At 54.1% G+C, this 26,940-nt stretch overlaps 1 protein-coding gene across 2 annotated transcripts in view; it reads right to left on the bottom strand.

Annotated features, from left to right (window-relative positions):
- The window catches only part of PI4KA (phosphatidylinositol 4-kinase alpha), a 135,330-nt gene that overhangs the window by 80,054 nt on the left and 28,336 nt on the right, over positions 1-26,940 (bottom strand). Inside the window, exons 9-19 of one of the 2 annotated variants that reach the window (XM_069100900.1) lie at positions 26,253-26,318; positions 25,588-25,684; positions 19,767-19,958; positions 17,291-17,391; positions 16,444-16,573; positions 14,286-14,418; positions 14,079-14,174; positions 13,520-13,703; positions 12,613-12,716; positions 10,689-10,857; positions 4,258-4,308 (exon numbers count right to left, since the gene is read on the bottom strand). In XM_069100900.1, the coding sequence (XP_068957001.1) occupies positions 4,258-4,308; positions 10,689-10,857; positions 12,613-12,716; positions 13,520-13,703; positions 14,079-14,174; positions 14,286-14,418; positions 16,444-16,573; positions 17,291-17,391; positions 19,767-19,958; positions 25,588-25,684; positions 26,253-26,318 (1,323 nt within the window). The remainder of the gene's footprint in view (positions 1-4,257; positions 4,309-10,688; positions 10,858-12,612; positions 12,717-13,519; positions 13,704-14,078; positions 14,175-14,285; positions 14,419-16,443; positions 16,574-17,290; positions 17,392-19,766; positions 19,959-25,587; positions 25,685-26,252; positions 26,319-26,940) is intronic. The other variant, XM_069100901.1, reaches the window with a different exon arrangement.

The following is a 26,940-nucleotide window of genomic DNA, read 5'->3' as shown; positions in this document are numbered from 1 at the left end:
ACCCGGGGTGCCCACAACTGGGCTCCACCCTACAGAAGAAATCTAGAGGTCCATGGCACAGCCTCGCTCTCTGGAAACAACAAGCAGCTCACAAGAGAATGGAAGGTGTGTCCTTGGAGCAGGAGGGATGGCCACGTGAGAAGGGGCCACGGTCCCCGCCCTTGGTGGATATCTGCCCGAGGAGGGCTTCCTGGCCAGCGCCCAGCCACTGCTCACTGGGGCTGACTTGGAAGGCTCCGTCCTTAGCCCCTGTTAATTCTAACACACAATTCTGCCAAGACCAAAATCTGAACTGCCGTATCCCCATGACAACACGCTTCCTCCCTACTTTGCCACTACCATCAGCCTTCCAAGGCCACAATTTTAGAGTCATTTTTCAGGTTTTCATGTCCTCCCTCCCTTAAGACTGATCTGCTGCAAAGTCCTGGCATTACATTCTTTACCTTTCCTTGGAGTCCCCTTCACTGCACCCCCAGGCTAATCAGCTCATGCCCATACTATGGTACAGTACCATCCACACTGAATTCCTGCCCCCACACTCTCCTCCAAAGCATCTTGTAAGTCACTTTTCACCTAATTTTCCCCGAGTCACATTTTCCTGAAGTGACTGGGCTGTTCCAATTAACCTCTGAAGAGAGTATGTCCTGGCCCAGGGCTCTCAGGAGCACTCTGAGAGCTAATGAGAGGTCTACGAGAAATAAGCCCTTTTCTAAGTGATCTGGGCAACTAGGTAATGAATGCCATCACTGACACACAGGGGAAAAGGCTGTAATGCTGACCGAGGTGAGTCACAGCACATTAGATCTCGAGAGGCTGAGTGACCACTTGGCCTCATTTTGTAAGCACTGTGAGGTGGGTAGGGCAGGTGTTACTATCCCACTTTACAGATGAAGAAGTCAAGGCTCTGAGAGGGGGGACGATGTGCCCAGGTCACCCTACTGGTCAGTGCCTGATGTGGGACTGGAGCCCAGGGCTCTGCCCACTAAGCTGTGAAGGCAAGGAAATGTAGGAAGGGAGAGTGCCCCATCAGATGGAGGCAGTGGCAGAGTTCCCAGAGAAGGCATGGTCTATCCAATCATTTAGGACCCTCCTTCATGACAGGATCACCCCCATAGGGTGGGTGCCCTGAAAACAGGACCTTCTGAACTGTTGACCCTGGCAAGTCCAAGAGGGCAACAGAAAGTAAACCTAAGGCCTTGTGATGTGTCTTTTGTTGAGCAAGAAAATCAAATATTTGCTTCCTCCCCCATAATGTAACCATTAACTTTTACTAAAAACCCTCAATATTATTTCTTTTACTCATGTTAAGGGTCACACTAGTTGGAAAACAAACATGTCTCATAAGCTCTGATGTGCAGACATTCTATCTGCCTTCATTTGAATATGTTAGAAAAAATTCCAGTGCTCAGTGTATTGTCTATCCCTTCAATTCTAAAATAGAATCAGTACGTGTGCATGGCTGTCCATCAGGTTACGGAGCTCCTCCAGCCCAATTCCCACCAGTCCATGGCATTCCAGGGCATCACCTGACCTGTGCTTCAATGCACCCAAAGCCAGGGAGCCAAGTGCCTCATGGGGCAGCTCTTCCCAGCTCTGTATGGCGGCACTTGTCCACTGGACCATGTACTCTATTCTAATGATTTCCACCACTGGACCTCCTCAATCCCTGGAGTCATCCCCGGACAATTGAATGGCCCTAAAGACACTCCTAGGCAGCTGTCACAGCCTCCCATCAGGCCAACGAGCTCATTCCTTGACCCTGGCAGACACTTAACTCTGAAGTGGCCAGGGTAACACCTGCCCTAAGTGGGATGAAGCAGAGGCCACAGAGTGCAGCAGGGACAGGGGGCAGCCACACACAGAGCACATGGCAGATAAGCTCGGTGTTGAATAAGCCATAGAAACAGGACCCTACAAATGGCACCAGATGGCCAGCAGCACCTAGTGGACTCCACTTAGCCTCATTTACCCAAACATCTCTGCTCCTCCTCCAGAGCACACCTTAGGGTTCTGGCTTGGGCCCTCCTCTCATCAGCTCCCCTGAACTCAATGACCACCTCTGGGCTCAACACTCTCCAATCTACCCGCCTTGCCAAACCTCTTGGCTCACCTCCCATCTCCCATCTCTGACTGCATGTCCAGGAGATACCTTACACTCAACAGAGCCAAAAGCGAGCTCTATCATCTTCCTCCCTGAACCCTTCCCACTACTCCCCCCATTACTCTAGAGGACAGCTCCTCCCAGTCCCTCAGGCTCCTAACCCAGCAGTTGGCACGGATTCCCCCCTCTCTCTCATCCCCCCATATCCAACATGGTGTCAAGGCCTGTCAATATCACCTCCACAACATCTCTGGAACATACCCCCTTCTCTCCTCTGACATGGCTCCCACCCAGCTACAGACCCTCATCTTCCATCTGGACCAATGCAATAGCTGCCGGAGGGGTCTGCCTGGCTCCAGGCACTCCCCACTCCAGTCCACTGTCCATCCGGACACCACAGTGACTTTTCTAAAGCACAAGACCGATCACGCCACTCCCTACTCAATCAACTCCAGCGGCCCCTCCTGCCTCCACTTTCAAAGACAAAATGCTCTGCTTGGCTCCCAAAGCCCTCTCTCCCCTTTCCTGTCTTTTTACACCTTACTTCCTAACACATAGTCTTCCATTCAGTGGTCCGGCCTCCTGGGCCCACTACAACCCTCTGTCTCTTGGCTCTAAGCATTCTTTGGCTTTGCCCCCAGGCCTCGAGTGCCCTCCCTCCTCATCTCCTGCTCCTGGCTTCCTTCGAGTCCCAGCTAAAATCCCATCTTCCACAGGAAGACTTCCCTAATGCCTCTTCATGTTGGGGTCTGTGTCTTAGCTAAACTTTTGATATCCCTAGGGCCTAGCATAATATCCCCCACACAAAGGGTGCTTAAATAAATTACGAATGAATGACCCATAGAGCCTAAACCCAGCTATAATGTTGTTTTGTGGGGAAACTCATCCCAATATCAGGGCTTGGACACCAGGAAGCCTCATCTCTCCTTGAAAGGAGCCCTGGTAGCGGAGGCAGCATGGGCCACAGGAGAGGAATGGAGAGAGGAGGAGGAGGAAGATCGAAGAGTGCATCATGCACACAGTTTTTCTTTGGCCTGGCATTATCGGTCAGGCCTCATGGCATATGTGTGTAACAGAGGCAATGGGAGAGCTTATAACGACAGAGAGAAATACACTAAATAAACTAAAGAGCCATCATTTCCCACAATTCTTAGCAAGCAAACACTGTTCCAGGCAAGGAAAAAGCAGACAACCAAGCCTGGCCCTCCTGGGTCTAATGGCAGCACCAGAGACAGGGGTGAGGGTTTCTCCCTGAAGGTCTCTCCCTCGCCTTCTGGGTGGGCATTCCCACACTCACGGAGCCTGGAGATAGTGAAGAGGGGGATGGGAGATCATTATGAGGCAGGAGCCAGACAAAGGAGGGGAGCCGGGCTTCCCTGGGCCTGCAAGGAGGAGGCGATGTCGGGTCGGGCAGGCAGCCTCATGGGAGTGAGGCTGTGGGGCCACAGGCCCCATGGGGGCTGCTTTGAGGAAGCCGACACAATATATCTCTTTCTCTCCAAGTCTAAGACTAGACAGAGGCTGAATGTGAGCTCTCAGGAGGGCAAGGACTGAGTAAGGCTACCCCAGCCTCTCGGCTCACAGAAGCCAGCATGGAAGTTCCTTCCTGGCCATCCTCAGCCCATAGGAAAGTAGCCTGTAGCACCCCAAAGGATGGGCTCCCTCCAGGCCCGGCTCTCACTGGCTTCTGGCTGACGAGGCCCAGAGGGGAGATCCCGGGAAGGCCATCATCTCACTGCCCATTTATTTACAAGTCCAGGGGCAGCCCAGGCCTTGGAGTCAGAATACATGGATGCTGGTTAGGACTGCCACTGACCAGCTGGGGGGCCCCGGTCAAGACAGAATAGACACAGGAAGCCCACCCTGAAGGCTCCGAGGAGTGTCGAGGTCTGACGGTGGGGAAGGGAGAAGACGACTATTTCCAAGGTGGTGAGGACAGGTCTTGGCATAGGGTTAGCTGTGTTGGGGGAGGGAGGAGGAAGGGCCAGAGGGCCCTGAGGTGAGGAGCGCAGGAGGCGCCTGGAGGAAAGCACAGGTGACTTCAGCTGGACTAAAACACTGGAAGCCCAGAAGGAGTAAATCCAAATGGACAGAAAAGCATCAGCAACAGATCCCAGGGAAGCATCAGGCCAACCCACGGGCCCAGCGCTACTCACCACAGCAATGACAGGGATGAGTACTCCCAGGTTCCCGGCACTGCTGGACGCCTGGGAAGGAAGAAAGTGCAAACGTCACACTGGAGGGCCACCGAGCCAGAGGCCCGAGGGGAGCACTGGCCTGCCCCAGCTGAGGAACCCGAGCCTGGGGCTCCGGAGCCTGTGCTCTTTCCTCTGGGCGAGCCACTTAAAAACTGACAGACAAGGGAAGAAAGAAAAATAATCAAGGCAAAGGACTGCCCGGTTAAATGGCAACAGTCCACAGGACCCTCAGCAGCCAGCACTGCCTTACATTCCTTAACACACAGACACGGGCACATGTGTGTAGATGCACACACACTTATAGGTGGATGTGTACAGAGGGAGAGAGAGAGGGATGGACGGAGAGACGGCAGACGCGTAAAGGTCCACGTACAGAAGGCTCCATCCAAGGCTCTTCTCTTTTCTCCTCTCCACGTCCTCTCGCTCAGGGATCTCACCAGCTCCCGTGGGTTCAATGGTCAGCTCTGGCCAGATGACCCACAGATCTCCAGGTCTGGACGCAGTGACCGTTGTGAGTTTGTTGGATCTCCCACAGGTGTCTCAGACTCTTCATTCCCTTTCCTCCTACAACCACCGTCTCCCACATTTGCCCATTTCAGGTCAAAGGCTTCTAAACCTTCAGGTCTCCCAGACTGATTCTCAACTCCCACCTCTCCCTCACTGCAGACAAGGGGTCCTTTCCATACCTTGCTGTTTGCACCTCCATGACATCTCTCCCTTCTGAACCCTGCTTTCCACACAAGCAGACGCCATGCCAGAACCAGCCCCATCACCTTGGCTTCCTAACTGGCTTCCCTGTCTCAGCTCTCTCCCTCCTCCAATTCTTCCCCCACCTGGCTGCCAGTGATACTCCTAAGTATAGATACAAATCTGGCCAGCTCACATACTCACTGATCCCCATGGTCCCTCAAACACAGAATCCTCTTGGGCATTTCACGTTCTTCCCAAGCTGGCCCCTGACTGCCTTTCCAGCCTTATGACACATGACCTCCCCTCTCTTCTTCACACACAGCACTCACCTCCCAGCTCTGTACCTGTGCACTGACAGGTGCCCATGCCTGGCATGCCTTCCTGAAATTCCAATCCAAGTGCCACGTTCTGATGAGGCCTTTGCTGGTCTCCTCAGCGCTCCCCAAGAGCACACAAGCATCCTGTCTACAAGTACAGGGGGTAGGGACTATTTCACTCTTACCTATGTTCGAGCTTGCTTTGGTGGTACCTTAGACATCTGCCCTGGCTTTCCCTGGGCCTAGCAGAGAGCCTGGCTGTAACAGCACTTAACAAACACTTGCAGGTTAAGTGCAAACGACCCTAAGGTCAGAAGTCAAGCACAAACACACTCTTACAGCTAGCTGGAAGCTTTTCGGAATGGCCCTTCCCAGGTAGGTCACACCCAGCTGAGCTATCCCGCCTGACCTCCCATGAGGCTTTGCACTGTGAGGCAGCAGGACCGCTCTAAGAGACAGCTTGGCAGCCTGGCCTTCTACCCACCTCCTCCTCCTCCAGAAGACACCTGAGCCTCAGGCTGAGGTGAAGAGAAATGACTCAGCCAGGGCCCCACGGCAGCAGCAGGGCAGCAGGCCTGGAGCCAGGGTCACCGGTACCTCTGGCTGTGGCTTGACCGTGTAACCAGAACACTGCAGCTGCCACCTGAGGAATGGGATGCTGAATCCCACAGAAGGCACCTTGCTAATCTGTGGGACCTCGAGGTGGGAAGGGAGCCCCCAACATGAGCAGGAAGCCCCTCAATAAGGAACTTCCAGGTGCCTGCCCACTCCACCTTCTGCCATATCTCACAGTGAGGAAGACTCCTGGGCCTTGTGGCTTAAGAGGCCCCTCCTCCCAGGCACAGCCTGGTCCTCTCTGCTTTCCCTTCCAAGCCAATCTCCCCTGGCTTCTTTCACGTCCCTTCTGTAACTGTCTCTTCGATGACCCCCTCCTGTGCCTCTCTCTCTCCTCTGGTGCTTCAATCTCAAAGGGGCTGCTGGTCTCCCGTGTCCCTGATCTGGGCTCCACACAGGCCTCCGCTTCCATCCTGGCCAGGGCTCACCCTGGGGCTGACAAAATCAAGACACTCACCATCTTCCATCTTTGGCCCCTCATCCCATGGCTGCTGCCTGCCTCACAAACCCAAACCCTGCATGCCCACAGCATCCGCCTGGACCCGAATGACCCAAGGGCTTAACGCTCTTAGAGAAAGGCCACACATGTGGGCCACCTCCCTAGAAGCTGCTCCAAACTGTCCCTTCTCAGGTGCTCCTTCTCCTCCTCAGAGGAACTTTCCACTCCCTTTGAATAAGGTTGCAAGACCACAGGCAAATGCATTCTTCTGAGCAGTCCTTGTTAGGTAAGACCCATCAGTCATCAGCTCGGAGACACCACCATGTTCTCAGGCAGCTGTTTGCTTCCCAAAGCTGAAGGCCTTGCCCAGGTGCCCTGGGCTCTCTGGTTTCTGACCCAAGCTTTGGTCATCATAATGTCTAAGACTCTTGGCAGCATCACGTGGACCCATGTGAATTCCCACAGGTGGCAGGTGGCTGCACAGACGGTGTGCCTGGAGACGTTCTCCATCACATCACAGACACACCCCAGAAGACACAACTGTCTTGACTGTTATGACTGGGTAACCAACGTCAGCTTCTGTAGCCCTCAGGAAGGACGCCCCAGCCGAGCCACGCATGTCCTCGCCCTCCTTGCCCTCACTCTGTGGCAGAGAAGCCGCTGGTCCTCCCCCAGAAGGACCCACGCCCTCAATACTCAGACCATGTCTGACCATCGCCGCTCCAAGCTCGGACACGACTGCAGGCTGGTGTTTAAAGCCCGTCACAAACAGCCTCCCGCCTCTTGCAGACTGGCTCCTCCTCGTCTACGTACTGGGCTGGCATGTGCTGCTCCCCTCAGACTCCACCCCCCCCACCCAGAGGGGGCCCAAGTCCCTTCCAAAGCATGGTCAGCTGTTCTGAGAACACACTTCCCTTATACCATGGCTGTCATCCATCATGGGCTCTGGGAACATGGGACAGAAGACAATGGAAGGAGTTTCTTCCCTTCCCTTCCTGGGGTCAGAGGAACAGAGCAGAACAAGTCCCAGCCAGGGCTCCAGTACCAGCTCTGCATGGCGTGACCGCAGACAAGGTGTTTTAGCCTGGGGGGCCTCTGGTGCCTCCTGTGCAGACAGAGGATGGAGCCTGCAGCACATGATCTCAAGGGCCCCCTCCATCTGCCCTTCCATGACCCCGTATGGCCTGGTCTCTCTCAGGGTCTCCTCCTCCAGACTGCCATCCCCCAACCTACTGCCAGAGGAAACATGTAAATTCAGACAAGACAGGCTGGCAGCCTTCCCTCATTCTTCCCAAAGAGCCAGATATGTTCTTCCTCCACACAGAAGGGGCAGGTTACCCCCTCCCCTGCCTCTATAATCTTCCGGCTGGTTCCCTGTGGTCTAGAGGATAAAATCAGAATGCCCTGTTTGGCTTTCCAAGCCCTTCCCAATGCATCCCAAGCCCACCTTTCCAGCCTTCCTACACTCCAGCTAAACAAGTCTTCTCCAGGCCTCTGCAGTGACTGCCCCCATACTCGCCCTTCTCACCCTCACCTCCAGGGTCCCTGGAAGACTCAGCTCAAGCAGCAACTTCTGGAGGGGGGCCTGACCAGGGTGCTCCGTCCCTCACTTTCCTGTCATTCAGGGCTCTGCACTTACTACCTCGGTGGACCTCCTTCCACGGCTCCCAAACCACTATTTCTTCCCCTGTACCCAGAGGACCACACTTAGCCCCCCAACACCGAGCATACAGTTCTCAGGTGCTATCGCCTCTTCTCCCTCTTCCTGCTCTCCCCAGGGAGCAGATCAGAGAACAAGGGCTAGAAGGGGCCTTGGGGCTCACTGCATGGGTGACCCTCCAGCCCTGTCAGCTTCACCCTCAGAAGGGAAGTTGAGAATCCAGAGGCCTCTCAGTCCGTGGTCTTTTTCCTACAGCAGCTTTTCTGACAACCCAACGCCACGCCAGGCTTCCTGTCCACTCCAGCCCCCAATTCTGGCTCAGACAAAATCCTAGTCCAACCAACAGCCACCTCCCCAGCAGTGACGCAGTCTCTGAGGTCTTAACACTCATCTACAGTCATCTCCCCTCTCCTGATCTTGAGTAACCTGAGCTGCCGTTCAGGGCTCTCTCCTTCTCTGTTCTGCACTGTCTGCCTGTATCCACGTCCGCGAGATCCCCAGGGCCCCCCACTGGAGGCCTTCCTCCAGGGCGCTGTCTGAGCCACCTCACTGTGCAGGGAAAGAGCTCTTCTCCACACGATTAGCAAGCGCTGGCACTAAGCATTTCACACCGTGCCTGGCCCTCTCACAAAGGCTGCAGAAGCGGCCATCCTGCTCACAACCAGGCAGGCTTTGTGAGCACCTCCACCTTCTCTCCCTCGTCACTAACGGCCCCAGGAAGCAGACTCAGGAGTTCTGCCAGACTCATGTGAAGCGCAGCCGCGGGCCCTTCTCCCACCTTGTGGACCCTCTCCTCTTTTGCAGCACCTTTCAGACATCACCAATGGGGGCTCCGCTGTCACTATGGCCAGGGCAGTGATACCCTCTTCTCTTTATCTGAGGCATAACCTCCTCATTAGTCTTTTGGGTTCCATCCTTTCCAGTCCAAAGGGCAGATAGAAAGAAGCCATCTAACCAATCTTGTTGGATTTCCTGAATTAGCGCCAACTGCTCAGCTTAACCCACAGCCCTTACCTCTGTTCTCAGTGCTTGGGGCAAGTCTGGGAAAGTAGTAAGGGACGGCTCCCCTATTCCCTGTCTCTCCCAGACTCAGTGAAGCAGGGACTGGGCTTGGAGCACACTAGAAGGAGGGAATCTTGATCTTCTGCTATATTTTTGTGGCCAGGAGCATAAGCCACTCAAACAATTTCAGAGAGTGTCTGTGGGCAGCTGGGCCCTGCGATGGCACACTGAGAGGCCTCCTGAGGGTGGGGGGCAGAGTTCTGGAGACACTCCTAGCATGGAAGAGACTGTCCCAGAGCTGGGACATCTAGGTCATGGCAGAGGATAGAGCCCTTAAGTCAGGAGATCTTGAGTTCAAATCCAGCCTCAGACACTTCCTAGCTGTATGACGGTGGGCCAGTCACTTAACCCCAGTTACCTCAAAAAACAAACACAGTGCATTCAACTCAGTTCAAACATGTTGGCTACGTGATGGGAGTGAAGGAGATAACCTCACAAAGCATGAGAAGAAACTGGAGGAGGGACAGGCTACTTTCAACGAGGGGGCTAAGGCAGAGAGAGGGATTCCAGAGGGGCTGTTCCCAACCATGGCGGGAGGGGAGAGGGGTGACAGTCCAGGGAAGAGAGAAGGAGCCTGGAGGAGGCCATCAGGTTCTAAGCTGGCATCACCAGGTCCACAGGAAAGGTCACTTGGTCCACAAACATTTACCACACAGCTGCAGTGGGCAAACCCAGGGCACTAGGCTCCAGAGGAGACGCCACTTGGCTGAGGCATCACTGATGGTCTCACCTATCGGCCAGGCTTCTTTCTATCTCCAGCACGTCACTGGTGAACGTGCCCTGCTCGACCCACACAGGACAGCCTGCTGGGGGGGGGTCTGCCAGTCACAAGTCTCTCCCCACTCCACACAGCCCTCCCCTCTCAATGAAGCCCCCGGCTCCTTAGCACCTCCTGGGTCACCGGTGAGCACCTGCTCTGCACTGGCCTTGCCCACCCTCCTGACCAGTCCTCAGGGACAGCCCTCTCTCCAGGGCTTCCGTGCCTGGGAGGCCCTTTGCCCTCCCCTCTGACTCTCTTTTCTCAAGGCAAGCAAGTCCAAGCTTCCCCTTGATCCTCTGTTGGACCCCTGCCCCAGTCCCCACTGTGTTTATTCTGCGCCCACTCCAGAGGGATTTACTCAGCTCATACTTGCACGTCTCTGTATTTTCTGCCCTACACATTCTCAGAACCCCGAGTCTGGGGCTGCATTTCTTTTACATCGACACCCCCACCACCCACAGTAGGCATTGAATGTGTTCTTTAACTGACTGTAAAGCACTTGCCGGGTGCCAGGAGAGATACAGCCTTTAGATGGGAAATGGCCCCTGCCCTCATGAAGCTCCCTGTCTAGGGATAATGCATAAAATTTTAGTTACTTGAATTCAAATTAAAAAGCCAGTTATTTCAGCCAATGGCAGGGCCTCAGGCCTCCTAGGCAGGGCTGATCAAATGGCAAAGTAGCCAAGGAAAGAGGGAAGTGATCCTGGAGAAAGGAAGTCATGAGCTCACATCCTGCCTCTGATACCCCCAGCAGGGTGACCTTGGGCACATCACTTGACCAAGGTGCCTGGCCAGAGAGGGTGCCCCTGAGAGCCTCCCAGGATGGCAGGGTGGTGGCAGCCTTACCTTCAAGGCTGGCCCTTTCTCGCTGGCCCGCTCGCTGGCTCGCTTCCCTTCCAGCCCCAGCTGCACAAAAAGCTCCAGCAAGTTCATGAGAAGCTCGTCTACCAGGTGCTCATCCTGGATGTTGGCGGCGATGTTGGCCAGGGCATTGATCACTGCCAAGGAGCAGTGCCTGGGGAAGAGGAAGGAAATCCTGACCCCCTGGCCCAGGGGATAGGTCCAAACGGGCAGATCCTGACCTGACCTGGCCTGGCACCTGCACAAGCGGGGAGAGGGCTCAGGAAGACCTTCTGGTCTGGGGACTGGCTGGGGGTCTGGCAGACAGATGGAGCTGCTCTGAACAAGAAGCAACCACCTAGGGCCTCCAACAGGGAGCGTATACAGAGCTGGCAGCCAGCCCCGTCCCCCCATGGGGGCATGCTCTCTGATAGACCCTTCCCTTCACACAAGCTCAGGGGGTTGCCTCCAAGCAAAGGGTCAAAAGTGGCCTGGAGGATGCAGTGAGGAAAGGAGACAGTGTGGCCACCACAGAAACAAGCAGGAAAGACTGCTTAGGGCTGACTTCATTCCTCTAGGCCTGCCTGGGAAAAAATCAGGCTGGGCTACAGGATTTTTAATACTTTCATCCCTAAAAAGACAATGGCAAATGATTGTGATCTGGGGGCTAGGGCATGGCACGCTCTGGAGCTGGATGCCTGCCCAGCTTCACCCAGAAGCTGGCAGAAGGTTCAAAGGGGAACTTTCCAAAGGGAATGAGCACACCAGACCCTGACACAGGCCTTGAAGGCTTCAAAGCACTTGACACACATTCTCTCATTTGATAATCACAAGCCTGGGAAGGAGGTCCTGTCTGTCACGTCCATTTTACAGACGCACCAGCAGAGGCTGAGAGCAGTGGAACAGCTGGCCCTGGCTCTGAGGCGGGAGGGCCCCTTCTTATTGTGTTTCCCAGTTTACTAAAGGCTTTGTTCTGTGGCCAGCCCCATGAAGGAGACAGGAGAACTGGTCTGTGGGCCTGGGTCCCTCTGGGGAAGGGGCCATCACACAGTGCCCAGAGAGCTTGCCTCGGAGGACGTCTTGGGTGCCAGTGCCCACTCTGGTACCAGCTGGCCGTGGATGAGCAGCCCCAGGAGCAGGACCGGAGCAGGAAGCAAATGGCCTTTCTGGCTAAACCCTAGGGCCAAGGTGGGGGGAGGCACCCAGGCGGGTGGCACCATGGTCTACAAGATGGTTCTTTCCAATGGCCACAGCACTCCAGGAAAGGCTTGGGCTTTAGGGGCCCCAGGCCTACAAGGGACCAAGCTGGGCCTCACTCCTCTCCTGCCCCACTGTGCTTGGCCTCTTTTTGAGCCCCTCGGGACAGATGAGGAAAGAGCAAAGTGAAAGAAGGAAGGCAGGAGCTGTTAGAATGGAGACGGGCCAGGCTGGGGGCCACACCACCTCCTTGCAGTGTCCCTAAGGTCACCTCGGCCCCCCAGGCAATTCCACAACTTGTACCATGTGCCTACCTACTATGGGCCAGCCTGTGTGAGGGGCAAATCATCCAATTTTAGGGGATTCAGTTGCTAATCTAAAGTCAAGTGCCCTGAAGCACTAGCCTGGCCACACCAGGTACAAAGACAAATAAAGAGACGGTCTTTGATTTAGGGCAGTGGGGGCAGCAGATTTAGGAGAGGGGGCGCCTAATATACACAAAAGCTTGGGGGGAGATCCGGGGGGCTTTACATAGGAGGTGGCACTCAGGAAGATGCTGTGAGCAGGGAGGGAGGGATGCCTCATGGGGAGGAGGGCAGAGGGGTCTGGGTGGGCCTGGGGGAGAAGGACCCTGTTTCTGAGTTCCTGGAGGACACGTGCCACTTGGCTTCCCAACAACTGCTTCTGGGCCCCATCTCACCCCCCCAGAACTTTCCTCATGACTCGGCTGTACCTGTAGCCATGATCCTTGTGGTCTTTGGTGGCTGAATAGACCACAGAACTGGCCTTGACACTGATCTGCTGGAAGAGGTTCCACACCTCCTGGTAAATGTATTGCTGAAAGAAAACATTTCCCGAGTCACCAGCCCTTCCCCACGTGTGCTGAGCAGCCCCCGGGCACAGGCGCAGACCCAGGTGCCACCTGCAGGGCCCTGCCCTTCTCAGAGGATGCAGGGCCTGATCAGGGCAAGGGGCACTCACAGCTCCCAGAGGCTGCACCAGGAAAGCAAACGCTTGGCTGGCTCCTGCCCCCTCTGGGCCTTGTGTCCATCACCAAACATGCCTAGTGCCCAAGGGCGACCACAGGGGGGGATGGATTCTGTGACCACAGAAACTCCGGGGCAATCTACTAAGAGGCTGACATTTGCACCAGCAGAGGGTGGGTGCGCTCCCTGGAGGGTTTCAAGCAGAGGATGGATGGCCAATCTCTGTGCATGGGGAAGAAAAGACTTCTTGACCAGGCAGAAGCTGAACCAGCCAGGCCCTGACTGAGGTCCCTTCCACCTCTGAATCCGGTTAAATTCGATGGGTCCAATCCTTCTATCAATAAGGTTCAGAGGATTCGTGTAAAGCTACTTCTCTTCTCTCAAACCTCAGCAGAAAGGTACACTGGCCCAGTCTGGGGACATCTGCCCAAGAGCCAGCCCCTCTATTTTCTCACAGAGTACTGGCCCAGTGTTAGCCTGGGAATGGACCATGGGCTCACTCAATCTCCCCTTCTCTCAGATAGATGAGGGCTGGAGAGGAGTCAGTGGGGACACAGCCAGAAGCCAGACTCCCTGACGTGATTCTGGGGCCTAGGGCACTAGGAAGTGGCACCAGGCTCTCCCTCAGGAGAGCCGCTTTGGGGCGATGCTCACGTTGCCAGTGATGACTAGGCAGCCCAGCTGATCAATGATGAGCACGTCGAGTGGAGACGGCGGCTGGCAGAACTTCTGTTGTAGGATCTGCAGGATGGGCTCCATGACTTTGGGGGTGTCCCTCAGCGCCACGGCGATGTGCCCCAGGGCCCGGATGGTGTGATCAGGAATCAGGTGAGCATCCCTGGGGACAGAGGCGGAACACTTAGCAAGCCCTGAGCTCCATTCAGGAAGTGTCTACCGCGTGTCCCTGCTCTCAGAGGGCCTACATTCATCTTGGCTTCTTAATCCTGCCAACTGACTCATAGGACAATACCAAGCAGAAGTCACTTTCTGACTGGGGCAGGGAGGCTTCTTCCCCCTTCGGAAGGGACCACGGAAGCCCCCACCCACAAGTGGGGGGTCTGCCACCACCACTAGGAAGGCATTCACGATGCAGCCCATTTTACAGGTGAGGAAGCCGAGGTCCTGCCTCCAGAAGAGACAAGTCCCACGTCCCAAGAGCTCCACGGGCCCCCCTCCACAGCCCACTGCTGACACCCACAAACAGAGGCCTCACTTGTCACTCTCCTGTGAGATGTAGAGCCTGTTGGAGAGGCTGGCCAGGAAGGCCTCCACAATCACAGGATCGATGGTCAGACCAGCTTTCAGGCACCTGAAAAGACAGGGAAAGCCCCAGTGAGAAGGCCTCCTCCCATGTGGGAGGTGGCTCCGCCTGATGCCGCGGCTCGGCCTCTGGGGTCCGGGCCGCCCTGCTGGGCCTCACCTGCAGATGTTGTCGATGGCGATGTCCCGGAGCTGCTCATACATGGACGGTTGGCTCTTCTTCCCTGACATCACGTTCAGTGTGGGCTCCGAGTGCTCATTGGTGATGCTGATCTTAATGTCGTTGCCACCAACTAAAGGCAAATGTGGGCACAAACACACACAGCTTGGCTCCTGCTCACCCCCCGGCCAAAATGCAGAAGCCCAAGTCTCCCTGATGGCCTCTGCTGAGGTTTCAGAGCTAGCCTGGTGTTTCTCTTGGACAGAAAAAGAAGAATCTCTGGCCTGACTCGCTCATTTCCTGATAACACCTCCAATGAAAAGGAGGAGTTGGCAGAACCAGGGAAGGCCCAGCTGGGGGAGGGACAAGAGCCCCATGACAGAGACGACTGAGCCCTGGGCCGTCAGAGTGGCTGGGGAGGGGGGTGCCCAAGGCCTCCACAGAGGGTGAGGAGGGCACATGTGGGGCCCACACACAGCGTCAGACAGCTTGGCTATGGTGATTTCCCAGAGCTGTTCTTCCCCTTCACGTTTCTAGGAACAGCGGTGGGGAGGTATGGTGGGGAACGCGGGTGATATCAGTAAAAAGGCACTGACGTGAAGGCCCCTTTGGATTTCCAAGTGCTGGGGTAAAAGCAGTAATTTCTGAATCAATACCTAGTCAACACATGCTTCCTGAACACATACAGGAGCTGCCGCTGCTGGGGCAGACCCAAGAACCACTGGGGACGAGCAGCACATGCCCTGCCCTCCTGGGGGAGGGAATCTGCCCGCTGGACATGGCCTCCATCCAGTGCACACAAGGGTCTAGATAGAATCTCTCTGAAGCCTCATGATGATCTGGTCAGTGGAACAACTTGGCCAAGGTCAAAGAGCCAGAGGACCTCCAGGGCAGCATGGGGCATAGGCACCGTCCTCCCCAGCTACAGACAAAGAGGATGGCCTGGAGCTATCACTGAGGGACCAAGGAAGAAGGGAGCCAGGAGACAACCTTTGAAAGATGAGGTCAAAATCACAGCTATCAGACTGGCTAACATGACAAAACAGGAAAATGAGAAATGGTGGAAGAGACGGGGAAAATTGGAACACTGATGCATTGTTGGCAGAGTTGTGAACTGATTTAACCATTCTGGAGAGCAATCTGGAACTCTGCCCAAAAGTCTATCAAACTGTACATGCCCTTTGGAACAGCAATACCACTTTCGGGCTGTACCCCAAAGAGATCATAAAAAAGGGGAAAGGACCCACAAGTACAAAAATATCTATGACAGCTCTTTTTGTGGTGGCAAAGAAGTGGAAATCAAGGGGATGCCCATCAATTGGGGAATGGTCGAACAACTTGTGGTATATGAATGTAATGGAAAACTATAAGAAGTAATAAACAGGCAGATTTCAGAAAAACCTGGACTTATATGAACTGATGCTGAGTGAGGGGAGCAGAACCCAGAGGGCACGGTAACAGCCACAGTGTGTGAGGACTGACTCTGACACATGTGGCTCTTCTCAGCAACGCAAGGATCCAAGAAAGCTCCCAAAGGCTCAGGAAGGAAAACGCCGCCCACGTCCAGAGGGAGGGCTCTGGGGTCCGAATGTGCTCTCCTTTCCTCTATTGTTCTGTCTCTTTTTTTCATGGTTCCTCCCATTCATTCTAATGCTTCTTTACATCATGACTAATGTGAAAAAATGTTTACTATGACTGTACAAGGATAGCTTGTACCAGACTGCACCCCATCTTGGGGAGGGAGGAGGAGGATGTAAAACTTAAAATCTTATAGAAGCGAATGTTCAAAAGTAAAAATAAATTAATCATATTTTTTAAAAAAAGATGTGGTCACATTGTCCTCCTGAAAGCTGACTGAGACCATCACAGCTACCCTGGGAGGGTGGGTAAACTGAGGCTCAGAGCAGCAGTCTCAAAGCTGGTTCGCAGGAAGCCAGTGTGGCAAATCTATGTCTCCTATTTCAAACATTGGGGCCCTGTAGGTGGGAATCAGCACAAGCATTCAGGAAGGGCTTACTGTGAGCCAGGTGCCTTAAAACACTATCTCGCTGGGTCTTCCCAACAATACCATGAAGTAGCTATGAGGAGAATCCCCTGTGAAGGCCCAGCCCCCAGCCCCACGACGAGCTGGGTGTGTGTATGCCAGGGGCCGTGGTACCTGCGTGGTACTGGCTGTGGTACTTGTACAGCTTGATCAGCACTGGGGATGGGATCACGAGGAAGTCCCGCAGAGACGGGGTCACCGAATGAACCACCACCGGGAACCGCTCACACAGGCGCCCGAGGCCCTACAAGACACGGAGGGGCTGTGGTCACCCAGGGCAGCGCTCGCAGAGGAGTTCCCAAAGTCTCTGCCCTGACAACAGACTGGACTGCAGCGCACCGGGTCTCTGGAAGAGCGGCGAGCAGTGACATGGGTGGGCGCTCAAGGCCTGCCCAGGGACCAGCTGTGGCCACGCACAAGCTCTCCAGAGCGACTCCTGGTGGGCAGCGGCAGGGCCTTCAAGGCCTGAGGAGGCTGCTCTGGCTGCTGCTAACTGGCAGAGTATCAGCAGGCTCTCCACCTATAAAGAGCCGTGATGGGCTTTGGGATGGGACCGAGGATATACTGGAGAAAGCCACCAGGGACCCAGGAGGAGGCCGGCCTATGCTGGTCAGTCACCAAGCAGAGATTTAGCGGCTACTGTGAGCCGGGCTAAGCACTGGGGACACAAAGGCAGGCAAAGAGCAGGCCCTGCCTCGGGGGGTCTCAGACAGAAGGTGGGGCAGGAGCTGAGTCCTGAAGCCAGGAGGCAGAGGTGCCCTTCACTGGCGGGAGAGCAGAGCCTGAGAAGTCTGAGCACCGCCAAGGGGTCGAGATTTGGGGCCAGGGAGGGGCAGGAGCTCCCATGGGCACAGCTCCAAGGGGGAACAGGGGCCCCGGCGGTGCAAGGACACCCTGAGTTCCCCAGACAGGATCCTGGCTGGCCATGTGCCTGCCACTCTTGGCCCACAGGGAGACTGACCTGCAGGCAGCAGATGAGCAGAGGCAAGTGAGCAATGATTACTTTGCTGGAGGTCTTGGACTGTAGCTTCTCAGACAGTTTGAGGCAGAGGTTTTCTGCTCCTGGAAAGTCAGAGAAGAAAAAGGAGGAGCCATGAGCTCCCTCATGGCTGCACTGACCCAGAGCACGGGCTGTGGCTGTCTATGGCCACAGAGGCCACGCCAAGGTCTCTGACCCCTACCCTCCCTCCACTGCTCTGGATAGTGGCCTGACTCTGGCAACAGAGGCCCAGGCCTAGGGCGTGAAGGACCCTCACTTCTAGGGGGCTGATGCTCGAGTCCCAGAGACCACGGCAGTCCTCCAAGCCAGCCCCATTCCCAGAAGGAATCCTGCTGAGATCATGCCCAGTAAGGAGTCACATGGCCTGGCACACCATAGGCGCCACATAAATGCTGCCTCATAAATAAGCGGATGCATTTTATGTAAATGCCTTCCTTTCACTTCCCTTCGATGCTTCAAGCCAATCATGAGTAATCCCCAGGTGTAGAGGACAGGGAAGCCCTGACCCATCTCTCCCCACTTTCCTGGCTGGCCTGGCCTCCACAGATATTAGCTTTAACCCTCTTGTAAACAACCAACAAGGGCTGGGATTCCACATGAACCTGGCCCAACACAGCCAAGGTGATGGGGGCATGCCTGGCCTTGGAGTCGGCAAGACCCGAGTGCAAATCTGTCCTCAAGACACTCAGTAGCTGGGAGTCCTTGGGCAAGTATGGTGCCCCTCTCTGCCTCAGTTTCCTCACAGCAGCCCCTCCCCCAGGGATCACTGTAAAGCCCTTTGCACCTCCATGTGCTCCATAATATCACTGCTACTCTTTCTATTCAAACAAGAGGGAGGTGGAGGCAGAGGTGAGGGCCCTGCTGGCCCACCCTCCCAGCCCAACAGCCCAGGCCAGGGAAGAAAAGGAGGAGGGGGCCTGGCCTGGGCTGGGAGCAGGGAGGCCGCCACAGGGAAGCCGCGTGCTGCCAAGCAGCCCTCAGCAAGGCCGGCCTCCCCAGGGAGCGCGGAGGTCGCCTGCCTCCCCGCCACCCTCTGGGGCACAGCTTAGTTTGGTTGAATTCTTGTATTTTCTTCTTTGTGAGGACTGGTACCTTGGCTCTGAGGTGACTCCAGGGGAGCCCTGCACCTGTTCCAGGCTGCCAGGCAGCTCCGTGGCCCCACAAAGGATGAAGCGCCAGGACTAGAGGCAGAGAGACCTGAGCTCAAATCCAATCTCGGACACTCACTAGCCAGGTGATGCTGACCACATCCCTCTACCTCGGCCTGCCTCAGTTTCCTTATCTGTGAAGTGAGGATAACAGCACACCTCCCCCCAGGACCCAGCACACAGCAGGGGCTGCCCCCAAGCATCTTCCTTTCTACCAGCTTGTCTCTGACCACAAAAGCTGCCCAGAACAGCAGCCCTGCCAAGTGTGTGTGGGGGGATTCTGACCATGGCAGAGGTGGCCCCTTCCCATTGGGGAACCCTGGAGCCGGCTCTCGGGGCCCACCCAGCCTGCCAGCCTGCCCTCCCCCACAGACTCTGCCAGGGCCCCAGCCACTCCCTCCCTCCTCTCCACACCTCAGCTAGAGGCCAGGAGAAGAACAACCCTACTACGAGACCCCATGTGAGGGCGGTGATTCAGAGGAAGCAGCTTTCCTGTGCCCACGAAGGGCTGGTTTCTTTCTGTCCGGTCCTTTACTCAAGGACATGAAGGGCCTCCCATGTGCAGCCCTGAGGCCCCAGAGGCACTTCCATGCAACTGGGGAAGCCGGGCCCCAGGGATTCCTGAGGCATCCTGCCCCCCCTGTACCCTCACCCTCCCTCTCTTTTTTCTTTTTCCTTTTTTTTTTTTTTTTGCTTTTTGGAGGGGGAAAGGCAGAGCAATTGGGAGTAATGCAACTTGTCCCAGGTCACACGGCTACTAAGTGTTAAGTGTCTGAGGCCGGATTTGAACTCAGGTCCTCCTGACTCCAGGCTGGTGCTCTACTCACTACACCACCAAGCACCACTCATGTAGCAGGGCCCCAGGGCCAAGAACCCATGTCAACTTTGCTGGCCCTGCCCGTCCCCTTCCACTGCACAGATGTGCTGACTGAACCCTCAGGCCACAAGAGAAGCCCAGAGCGCCCAGAGCTCAGCTTAGCTGGGAGCGGGGAGCTGCCCTGGAGAGGGATGGAGGAGAGGCGGGAGAGTGTGGGCGGTGCGTGGCAGCGGTGGGCAGGTCCACTTGCTGCCACATTGGGTAAGTAAGGAGAATGGGAAGGAGTTGGGTTTGAACTACAGGGCAAATGAAAGGAGTCGGATGACTGAGGGCCGGATGGTGCCCGACTCTGAAGGGCCCTGAAGGGCAGAAAAGGTACAGGGCTTTCCCCAGTTTGGCCCCAGCACCAGCCCACCCCACATGGTGCACGCCTGTGCACACATCCACGCGCACCCCACACACACACACACACCTTGCTCATCCTTCACAGCCCACACCATGAGGTCCACACAGGCTGCGTTGGCCTGGCAGCGGAGCTTCAAGGGGCTGAGCTCACTTGGGATGCGGTCAACATCATGCAGGATTTTCTGCAGCTCTGCCTGGCTAATGTTGAACTGTTCCAGCACAAAGTCATGGACCTCCTTCACAAAGGACATCGGGAGGTCTGCAAAGAGCGAAAAGCGGACAGCCCACGTCAGGCCCAAGGTAGTGAGGTAGAGGCAACACTCCCTCGAAGTCTAACTGCCCAGGCCCTGCCCGCCTGAGTGACAATCGGAAGGCCAGGACACTCCCCCATCCTCAGACTGGGAGTCTTGATCCAGGAAGCAGTCCAGGGAGGGGACAAAACCAGCAGCACTCAGGGGTGATGGAAGCCCAGGAAGGGCTGCAGCTAAGTCCTACCTTAAAAAAAGGTCACCATGTCAAAATCTGAACTTTCTGGAACTAGACCCCTCAGCTACAACCCCCCGGGAGCAGCAGGGCATGGGCCTGCTTAGGTGACCCAGCATGGGATGGCTGGCAAGCAGAAAGCCCTTGGGTCTGCAGACCCCCAGTCTTCCAAGCTGACATCAAGTGGAGAGAAGGCAGAGAACAGGTCTGGGCAGAGAAGACAACACAGGAACGACAGGAAGGTGGAGGATCCTGAGTGAGGCTCTCTCTATGGTCCCCCGTGACGCCCCCACCAGGATGGCAGCCATCTAGCCAGCCCACCCCTGCTCAGATGCCTCTAGGACGGCCCTCACAGCAAGCCTGAGGTCCACAGTCCAGCCAGGGTAGGAGCCAAGCCAGAGATCAGAGAAGCTTTCAGGCACCCAGCGAACACAGCACAAGAATCCCCTCTGAACCCAGGCCGGCCCCTAGAACTGTCGCTGAGGGCAGAATCTGAGCCTACCTGGCCATCCAAAGGGAGCTGGGGAGGAGTGAGCTGTATGTAATGACTTCAATGAAAATCCCTTCACAAGTGCACGGCGGGTGCTTTTAGCAACAAACCTGACAAGATGACTCCATCCCTTGCTGGGAGGGAGAGCAAGGGGAGATGCACTGTGGTGGATGCCGAAGGCCAATGTCCAGCAGATCCAGGGTATTTGAAGCCCCCAGGGACCTGTGAGCCCAGCTCCTAACAGCCCCTTCTTTCCCAGCTCACTGGCTGCTAGAGTTGGAGGAAATGTTTGAGGGGGTCCAGGACAAGCCCCTCCCCTGGAAGCTGTGGCCCCAAGCAGGAATGTGCTCCTTGGCCCACTAAACCACATAGGCTGCCCCCGGGCAGCCAGACATGCCCTGTCCATTGACTGACCCTCACGGGGCCTGGGGAGGCAGGTTCCTAGGACATGCCTGGGTCCAGGGGATCACCAGAAATGGAAAAAATGTAGCTGCTGGGGGCAGAGCCAAGATGGCGGCATAGAAGCAGGAAAACTCCATGAGCTCCCCTCATAACAACCTCAAATAACACTATAAAATATTACTCTAAACAAATTTTAGAGCTACAGAACCCACAAAGTGACAGAGAGACATAAATCTCCCGCTGAAGGCAGCCCGGCAGGCAGACAGGAAGGGCTCATGGCAGTGCGCTGGGAGCAGAGCCCAGTCCCACATAAGCCCACAGTTTTAGCCCCAGGGCAGCCCCAACCAGTGGCTGCAGGGACTTCGGGAGAGTGGATCACCAGCAGCAGTGCTGGTTTCCAGAATTATCAACCCATAAATGCCAAAGAAAAAGTGGGAAGTCAGCGTAGAACTCTGTTGGAACTGAAGGAACAGAGGAGCAGGTCCGGCCCCGGCCCCCAGAGGCAGAAGTGGAGGAAGTGCGAGGGCCCTGCAGCCACCTTCATCTGGCTGCTTCAGAGATCCTGGTCTGCAGATCGTAGGGGGACCAAGCAACCACTCAGAGAGCAATCGCTCTTGCTTTAACCTACCTGGATCTGCATCCCGGTCTTGGGTGGAGGTCCTGAGGTGTGTGACCAATGAGTCAGAGAATGGGGTGGCTGCAGAGACAGCGCCCTCCTAATAGCTCCAACAGCTACAAAAACCCCAGAGATTTGGGACAAAGCTCTCCTTTCTGGAAGCAGAGTTCTACTGTGGCAAAAAGCTCAGAAGTCAAGTAATTGAGTGGCAACATGAGCAAGCAAAGGAAGCAAAGCAAGAACAGCAATCCTACTTTAGATTCCTTTTTTGGGGACAAAAAGGATCAAAACATGGAACAGGATGAAGACAGTGAAGTCAGAACTCCTGCACCAAAAGCTTCCAAGAAAAATATGAACTGATTACAGGCCATGGAGGAGCTCAAGAAGGATTTTGAAAATCAAGTAAGAGAAGTGGAGGAAAAATTGGGAGGAGAAATGAGAGTGATGCAAGAAAATCATGAAAAGAGTCAACAACCTGACTGAAGAAAATCACACCTTAAAAAATAAACTAACTCAAACGGCAAAAGAAGCCCAAAAAGCCAATGAGGAGAATGCCTTAAAAAGTCAAATTTGCCAGAATGAAAAAGAATTTCAAAAGTTCACTGAAGAAAATAATTCCTTCAGAATTAGACTGGAGCAAATGGAAGCTAATGACTTTATGAGAAATCAAAATACTATTAAACAGATCCAAACAAATGAAAAAACTGAAGGCAATATGAAAACTGGAAGAACCATTGACCTGGAAAATAGATCCAGGAGAGATAATTTAAAGATTATTGGACTACCTGAAAGCAACTATCAAAAAAATAACCTAGAAATCATCCTTCAAGAAATTCTCAAGGAAAATTGCCCCAATATTTTAGAATCAGAGGGCAAAATAGAAATGGAAAGAATTCACCAATCACCTCTTGAAAAAGATACCAAAAAGAACACTCCTAGGAATATCATAGCCAAATTCCAGAGTTCCCATTTGCCAGAGAAAATATTATAAGGAGACAAGAAGAAACAATTTGAATATTGTACAAAACACAATCAGGATAACCCAGGATCTGGCAGCCAACTTCTACACTGAGGGATCGAAGGGCCTGGAATATGATATTTCAGAGGTCAAAGGAGCTGAGATTATGGGACAGGTAAGAGAAGCAGTGAATAGAACACCGGCCCTGAGTCAGAAGGACCTGAGTTCAAATCTGGTCTCAGACACTTAACACACTTACTAGCCATGTGACTCTGGGCAAGTCACTTAACCCCAATTGCCCTCCAAAAAAAAAAAAAGAAAAAAAGAGCTGGGATTAAAACCAAGAATCACCTACCCAGCAAAACTGAGTATCATGGTTCAGGGGAAAATATGGTTATTAAATGAAACAGAGGACTTTCAAGCATTCTTGATGGAAAAAAATCAGAGTTGAATAGAAAATATGACATTCAGATACAAGAAGCAAGAGAAGCATGAGAAGGTAAACAGGGAAAAAAAACATAAGGAACTTATCAAAGTTGAACTATTTACATGCCTACATGGAAAAACAATAACTGTAACTTATGAAACTTTTCTTAGTATGAGGATAATTGAAGGGAATATAAATGTATATATATGTATACATACACATATATGTCTATATAGGAGGGTATATGGGTGTATGAACACATATGTGAGTGTGTGCATGTATGTGCACAGGTATACATAGACAGAGGACACCGGACCAACTGGATAGGAAAGGATGATACTTAAAAGGTGAAATTAAGAAGTGAGAGAGGAATATAATATAATGAGAGGAGATGGGGAGGGACAGAATGGGGTAAACTATCTTATATAGAAGAGGCAAGGGAAATGGTTACAATGGAGGTGGAGAACAGGAAGGCAAAAGGGAAGGTATCAACCTTGCTCTCATTGAGTTTGGCTTAGGGCAGGAATGACATACACACTAAACAGGGTATCTCACCCTACAGGAGAGCAGGGGGAAAGGGGATGAGAGGAGGGATGATGGAGGGAAGGGCAGGTTGGGGGGGGTAGTTAGAAGCACACAGTTTTGAAAAGGGACAGGGTCAAAGTAGAGAATAGAACAAGTGGGGGGCAGGACGGGATGGAGGGAAATATAGTCAGTCTTTCACAACATATACACTATGGAAATGTTTTGTGTAGCTATACATATACAACCTATACTGAATTGCTTTATCTTCCCAGTAAGGGTGGGTGAGAGGGAGAAAGGGAAAGAATCTGGAATTCAAAGTTGTAAAATCAAATGTTTAAAAAAATATCATTATCATTATTATTATTTACGTGCAACTGGGAAATAAGCTATACAGGAACTGTGGTATAGAGATCCATCTTGCCCTACTGGAAAGTAGGAGAGGGGTGGGGGAGGATACAGGAGAGAGCAGACTCGGGGAGGGGGTATATAGTGGGATCACTGTTCTGGGGTGGTGGGTAGGGGAAAGACGGGGAGAAAATTTATCACTCAAAATCTTGTGGAAATGAATAATGTCAACTAAAAATAAACATAAAATTTAATTTAAAAAAAAGGTAGCTGCCGATAGTGATTTTTCAAAGGCCAGACTTTCATATTCTCAATTTAGGGTAGCACAGAATTAGACAAAAAGGGAAAAAACAACATAAAGACATAGGAGAAGTTTCCTGGGCCTCAACACAAGGGATTCAGTAACTGCCTCAAAGTATCCCTTTAGTGACAAGAATAAAATGTCCTTTATCACACAGTCTAATAGTCACGGGAGACCGCTAGGTGGCGCCACAGTGCACACAGTGATGGCCTTGGAGTCAGGAAGACCCCAGTTCAAATCCATTCTCAGATGCTTACTAGGTAGGTAACCCTGGGCAAGTCACTTAACCCTACCTGCCTCAGTTTCCTCATCTGGAAAATGAGTTGGAGAAGGAAGTGGTCAACCACTCTGGCATCTCTGCCAAGAAAACCCCAAATGGGGTCACGAAGAATTGGACAAGGCTGAAAAGAGCTGAAAACCAACAGCAGTCAAGGGATGGCTGCTGAGCCTTTAGGGAAGAGAGGAAGCTATGATACTCCCGAGCTGCCATCATTCCTTTTGACCATGACCATGATTCTGCCTGAGGAGGGAGATCTGGGCAAAGCATAGGACAGAAGCTCACCTCTGGGCCTTGTGGCAAAGGAGGGCAGAAGTGGGTCAGGCAGGCATGCCTGGGCCCCACCCGGAAGACCAAAGCTGGGCTGGCAGGCAGGGGAAGCCACCACCACCTTTCTGGAAGCTCTCTGAGCCGCTTCGGGGAGGAGCCCGAGGCCTCATGGAGAGAGCACCCAGCCATGCCAGGTGAGTCACTTAATTCTCTGGGGCTCCTTCCAGGGTCTGCTACTCCTCTGAAAGGTACCCAAGGGTACCAAGAGGATGGCACAAGGTCTGTGAATGGAGACCAGTGTCCACAAGAGTTTAGGACAGACAGTGGTCACTGAGAGAGTGCCAGAGGAAGGAAGGTGACGAGAAACAGGAAGCACCCCCAGCCCACACACTCCGTGGGGCCTGGCTACAGGAAGTAGGGACGTTTCACCTACAAAGAAGAGTCACAAGACGAGCTTCCTGGCACTGGACAATGGATCCTGTGCAGGGATGGCAAGGGCCCTGGTGAGGTGCGCACTAAGTGCAGAGGGAAGTCATTGAGTCAAGACTCCAGGATAGCCAGTCTGGCCAGGTGGGGGAGGTAGGCTGGGCTGCCCTCAGGCTGCCTGGTCTGCACACTCTTGGGCACCTCACAGGTTCAGACCAGAAGATTTTACCAATGCCTGGTGACTGAATATGCTGGTCCTGAAAGGCAGCCTTGGAGCCCCTCCCCAAGACCTGTGCCCATTAAGTGGGAGAGCCTTCCCCACCCCCACCCCCTGCCTCGGTCCTAAGGAGTGTCCCACCATCACTTACCCTTCATGTAGTTCAAGGTGTCTCTCAGCATTTTGAACATGGTGACATAGAGCGCATCGCTGAAGGTGGAGTAGTATAGATCGATGTTGGGGTTGGCCTGAAAGAAGACCCAGAGCTGTCAGCCGGCCATCCTTCCCTCTGGAGCTGGGCAGGCCCGCATCTAAGGGCAAGCTCTTCCTGCTCTGCCTGCCCCACCATCCTGAGCCATGTTGGGGGATTCACCAGCCCAGGACACAGCCAGCACCTTCCCACATGCCATCTACCAGTCCTGCCTGACCACTGAGGTGCTAAGGCCAAATGCCCATGCCCCTCTGGTCTGACCTTCCTTTTCCTCCCTCAGACCCTGGAGAAGCCTCTGACAGCCTGCTCCATCGAGGGTGAAGGTGGCAAATGGAGTAGCAGAGGACCCTCACATACCAGCCCCTGCCTGGGTCAGGACTCAGGCTAAGCCCAGTTTCCTTACCCTCAAAATGGGGGAAAGCCATGACCTCTGGAACCTGTGGCCAGAGGAGGCACATGTGGAAAGCGCTCGGCAAGCCTAGAAGCGCTGCCCAGCCCCCTCTTCTGGCAGAGGCCAGGCAGAGCCAGGCAGGTCCAGATCACTTCTCAGGCTATGGAGAGAGCTAATATTCTAAGGTCCATAAACAAACACATACGCAACCCACCTCTGTAACAGCGATCACCATAGCATCTAAGGCTTTGAGAACAGGTTCCTCCACAATCTTCTTCACCTACCAAAAAAATAAAGGAAAAAACCACTGCGTCAAACAAAGCCAAGGGCATGGAATGTCAATGGCTACCATCCGTGGAGCTGTCAGCCCATCCCAACAACAGTCTGGCACACCGTCTGGCAGGGTCTGCTCTGCTCTCGCCACCATGCAACGACAGACCAGGTTAAGGAGGGCCCGGGAGAGCACTTACCACAGCCCCCAGGCAGCACACACAGATGATCCAGGGGCTGCCCCTCAGGGGATTCCCAGCACAGGCTGAAAGAAGCTCACGGAGGCCCCAGAGCGGGTGAGAAGGGCATCCTAGGGAGCCCACTGTTGTGACCCTGTGGGAGGGCCTGAGAGACTGGGCACTGCACATGGGCCACTCGCCGCTGCCCTCCTCAAACCCACACTGAAGACACTGGAGCGACTTTCTGCAAATGTGACACCTCCGCCATTTTCCTTCCCACTCACTACGAGCATCTCAAGAACATCTAAACTGCTTAGAGATGACACCCAACAATGACTCCCACAAGAAAAATAAAGTTACAAGAAAACTTAAGTTCTGAAAGTTGAAATAAACCCGGGCAAAAGTTCGCTTTCCCTGAGACAGCGCAGCACAATGGCTCAAGTAACTTCAGGT

Source organism: Petaurus breviceps, unplaced genomic scaffold, assembly GCF_028583685.1.
Source record: "Petaurus breviceps papuanus isolate PSGF00001 unplaced genomic scaffold, PetGlider_PUasm1.0 428, whole genome shotgun sequence".
NCBI lineage: Eukaryota > Metazoa > Chordata > Mammalia > Diprotodontia > Petauridae > Petaurus > Petaurus breviceps.
The sequence above is the reverse complement of the archived record's forward strand: the minus strand, read 5'-3'. Positions and strand labels throughout refer to the sequence as shown.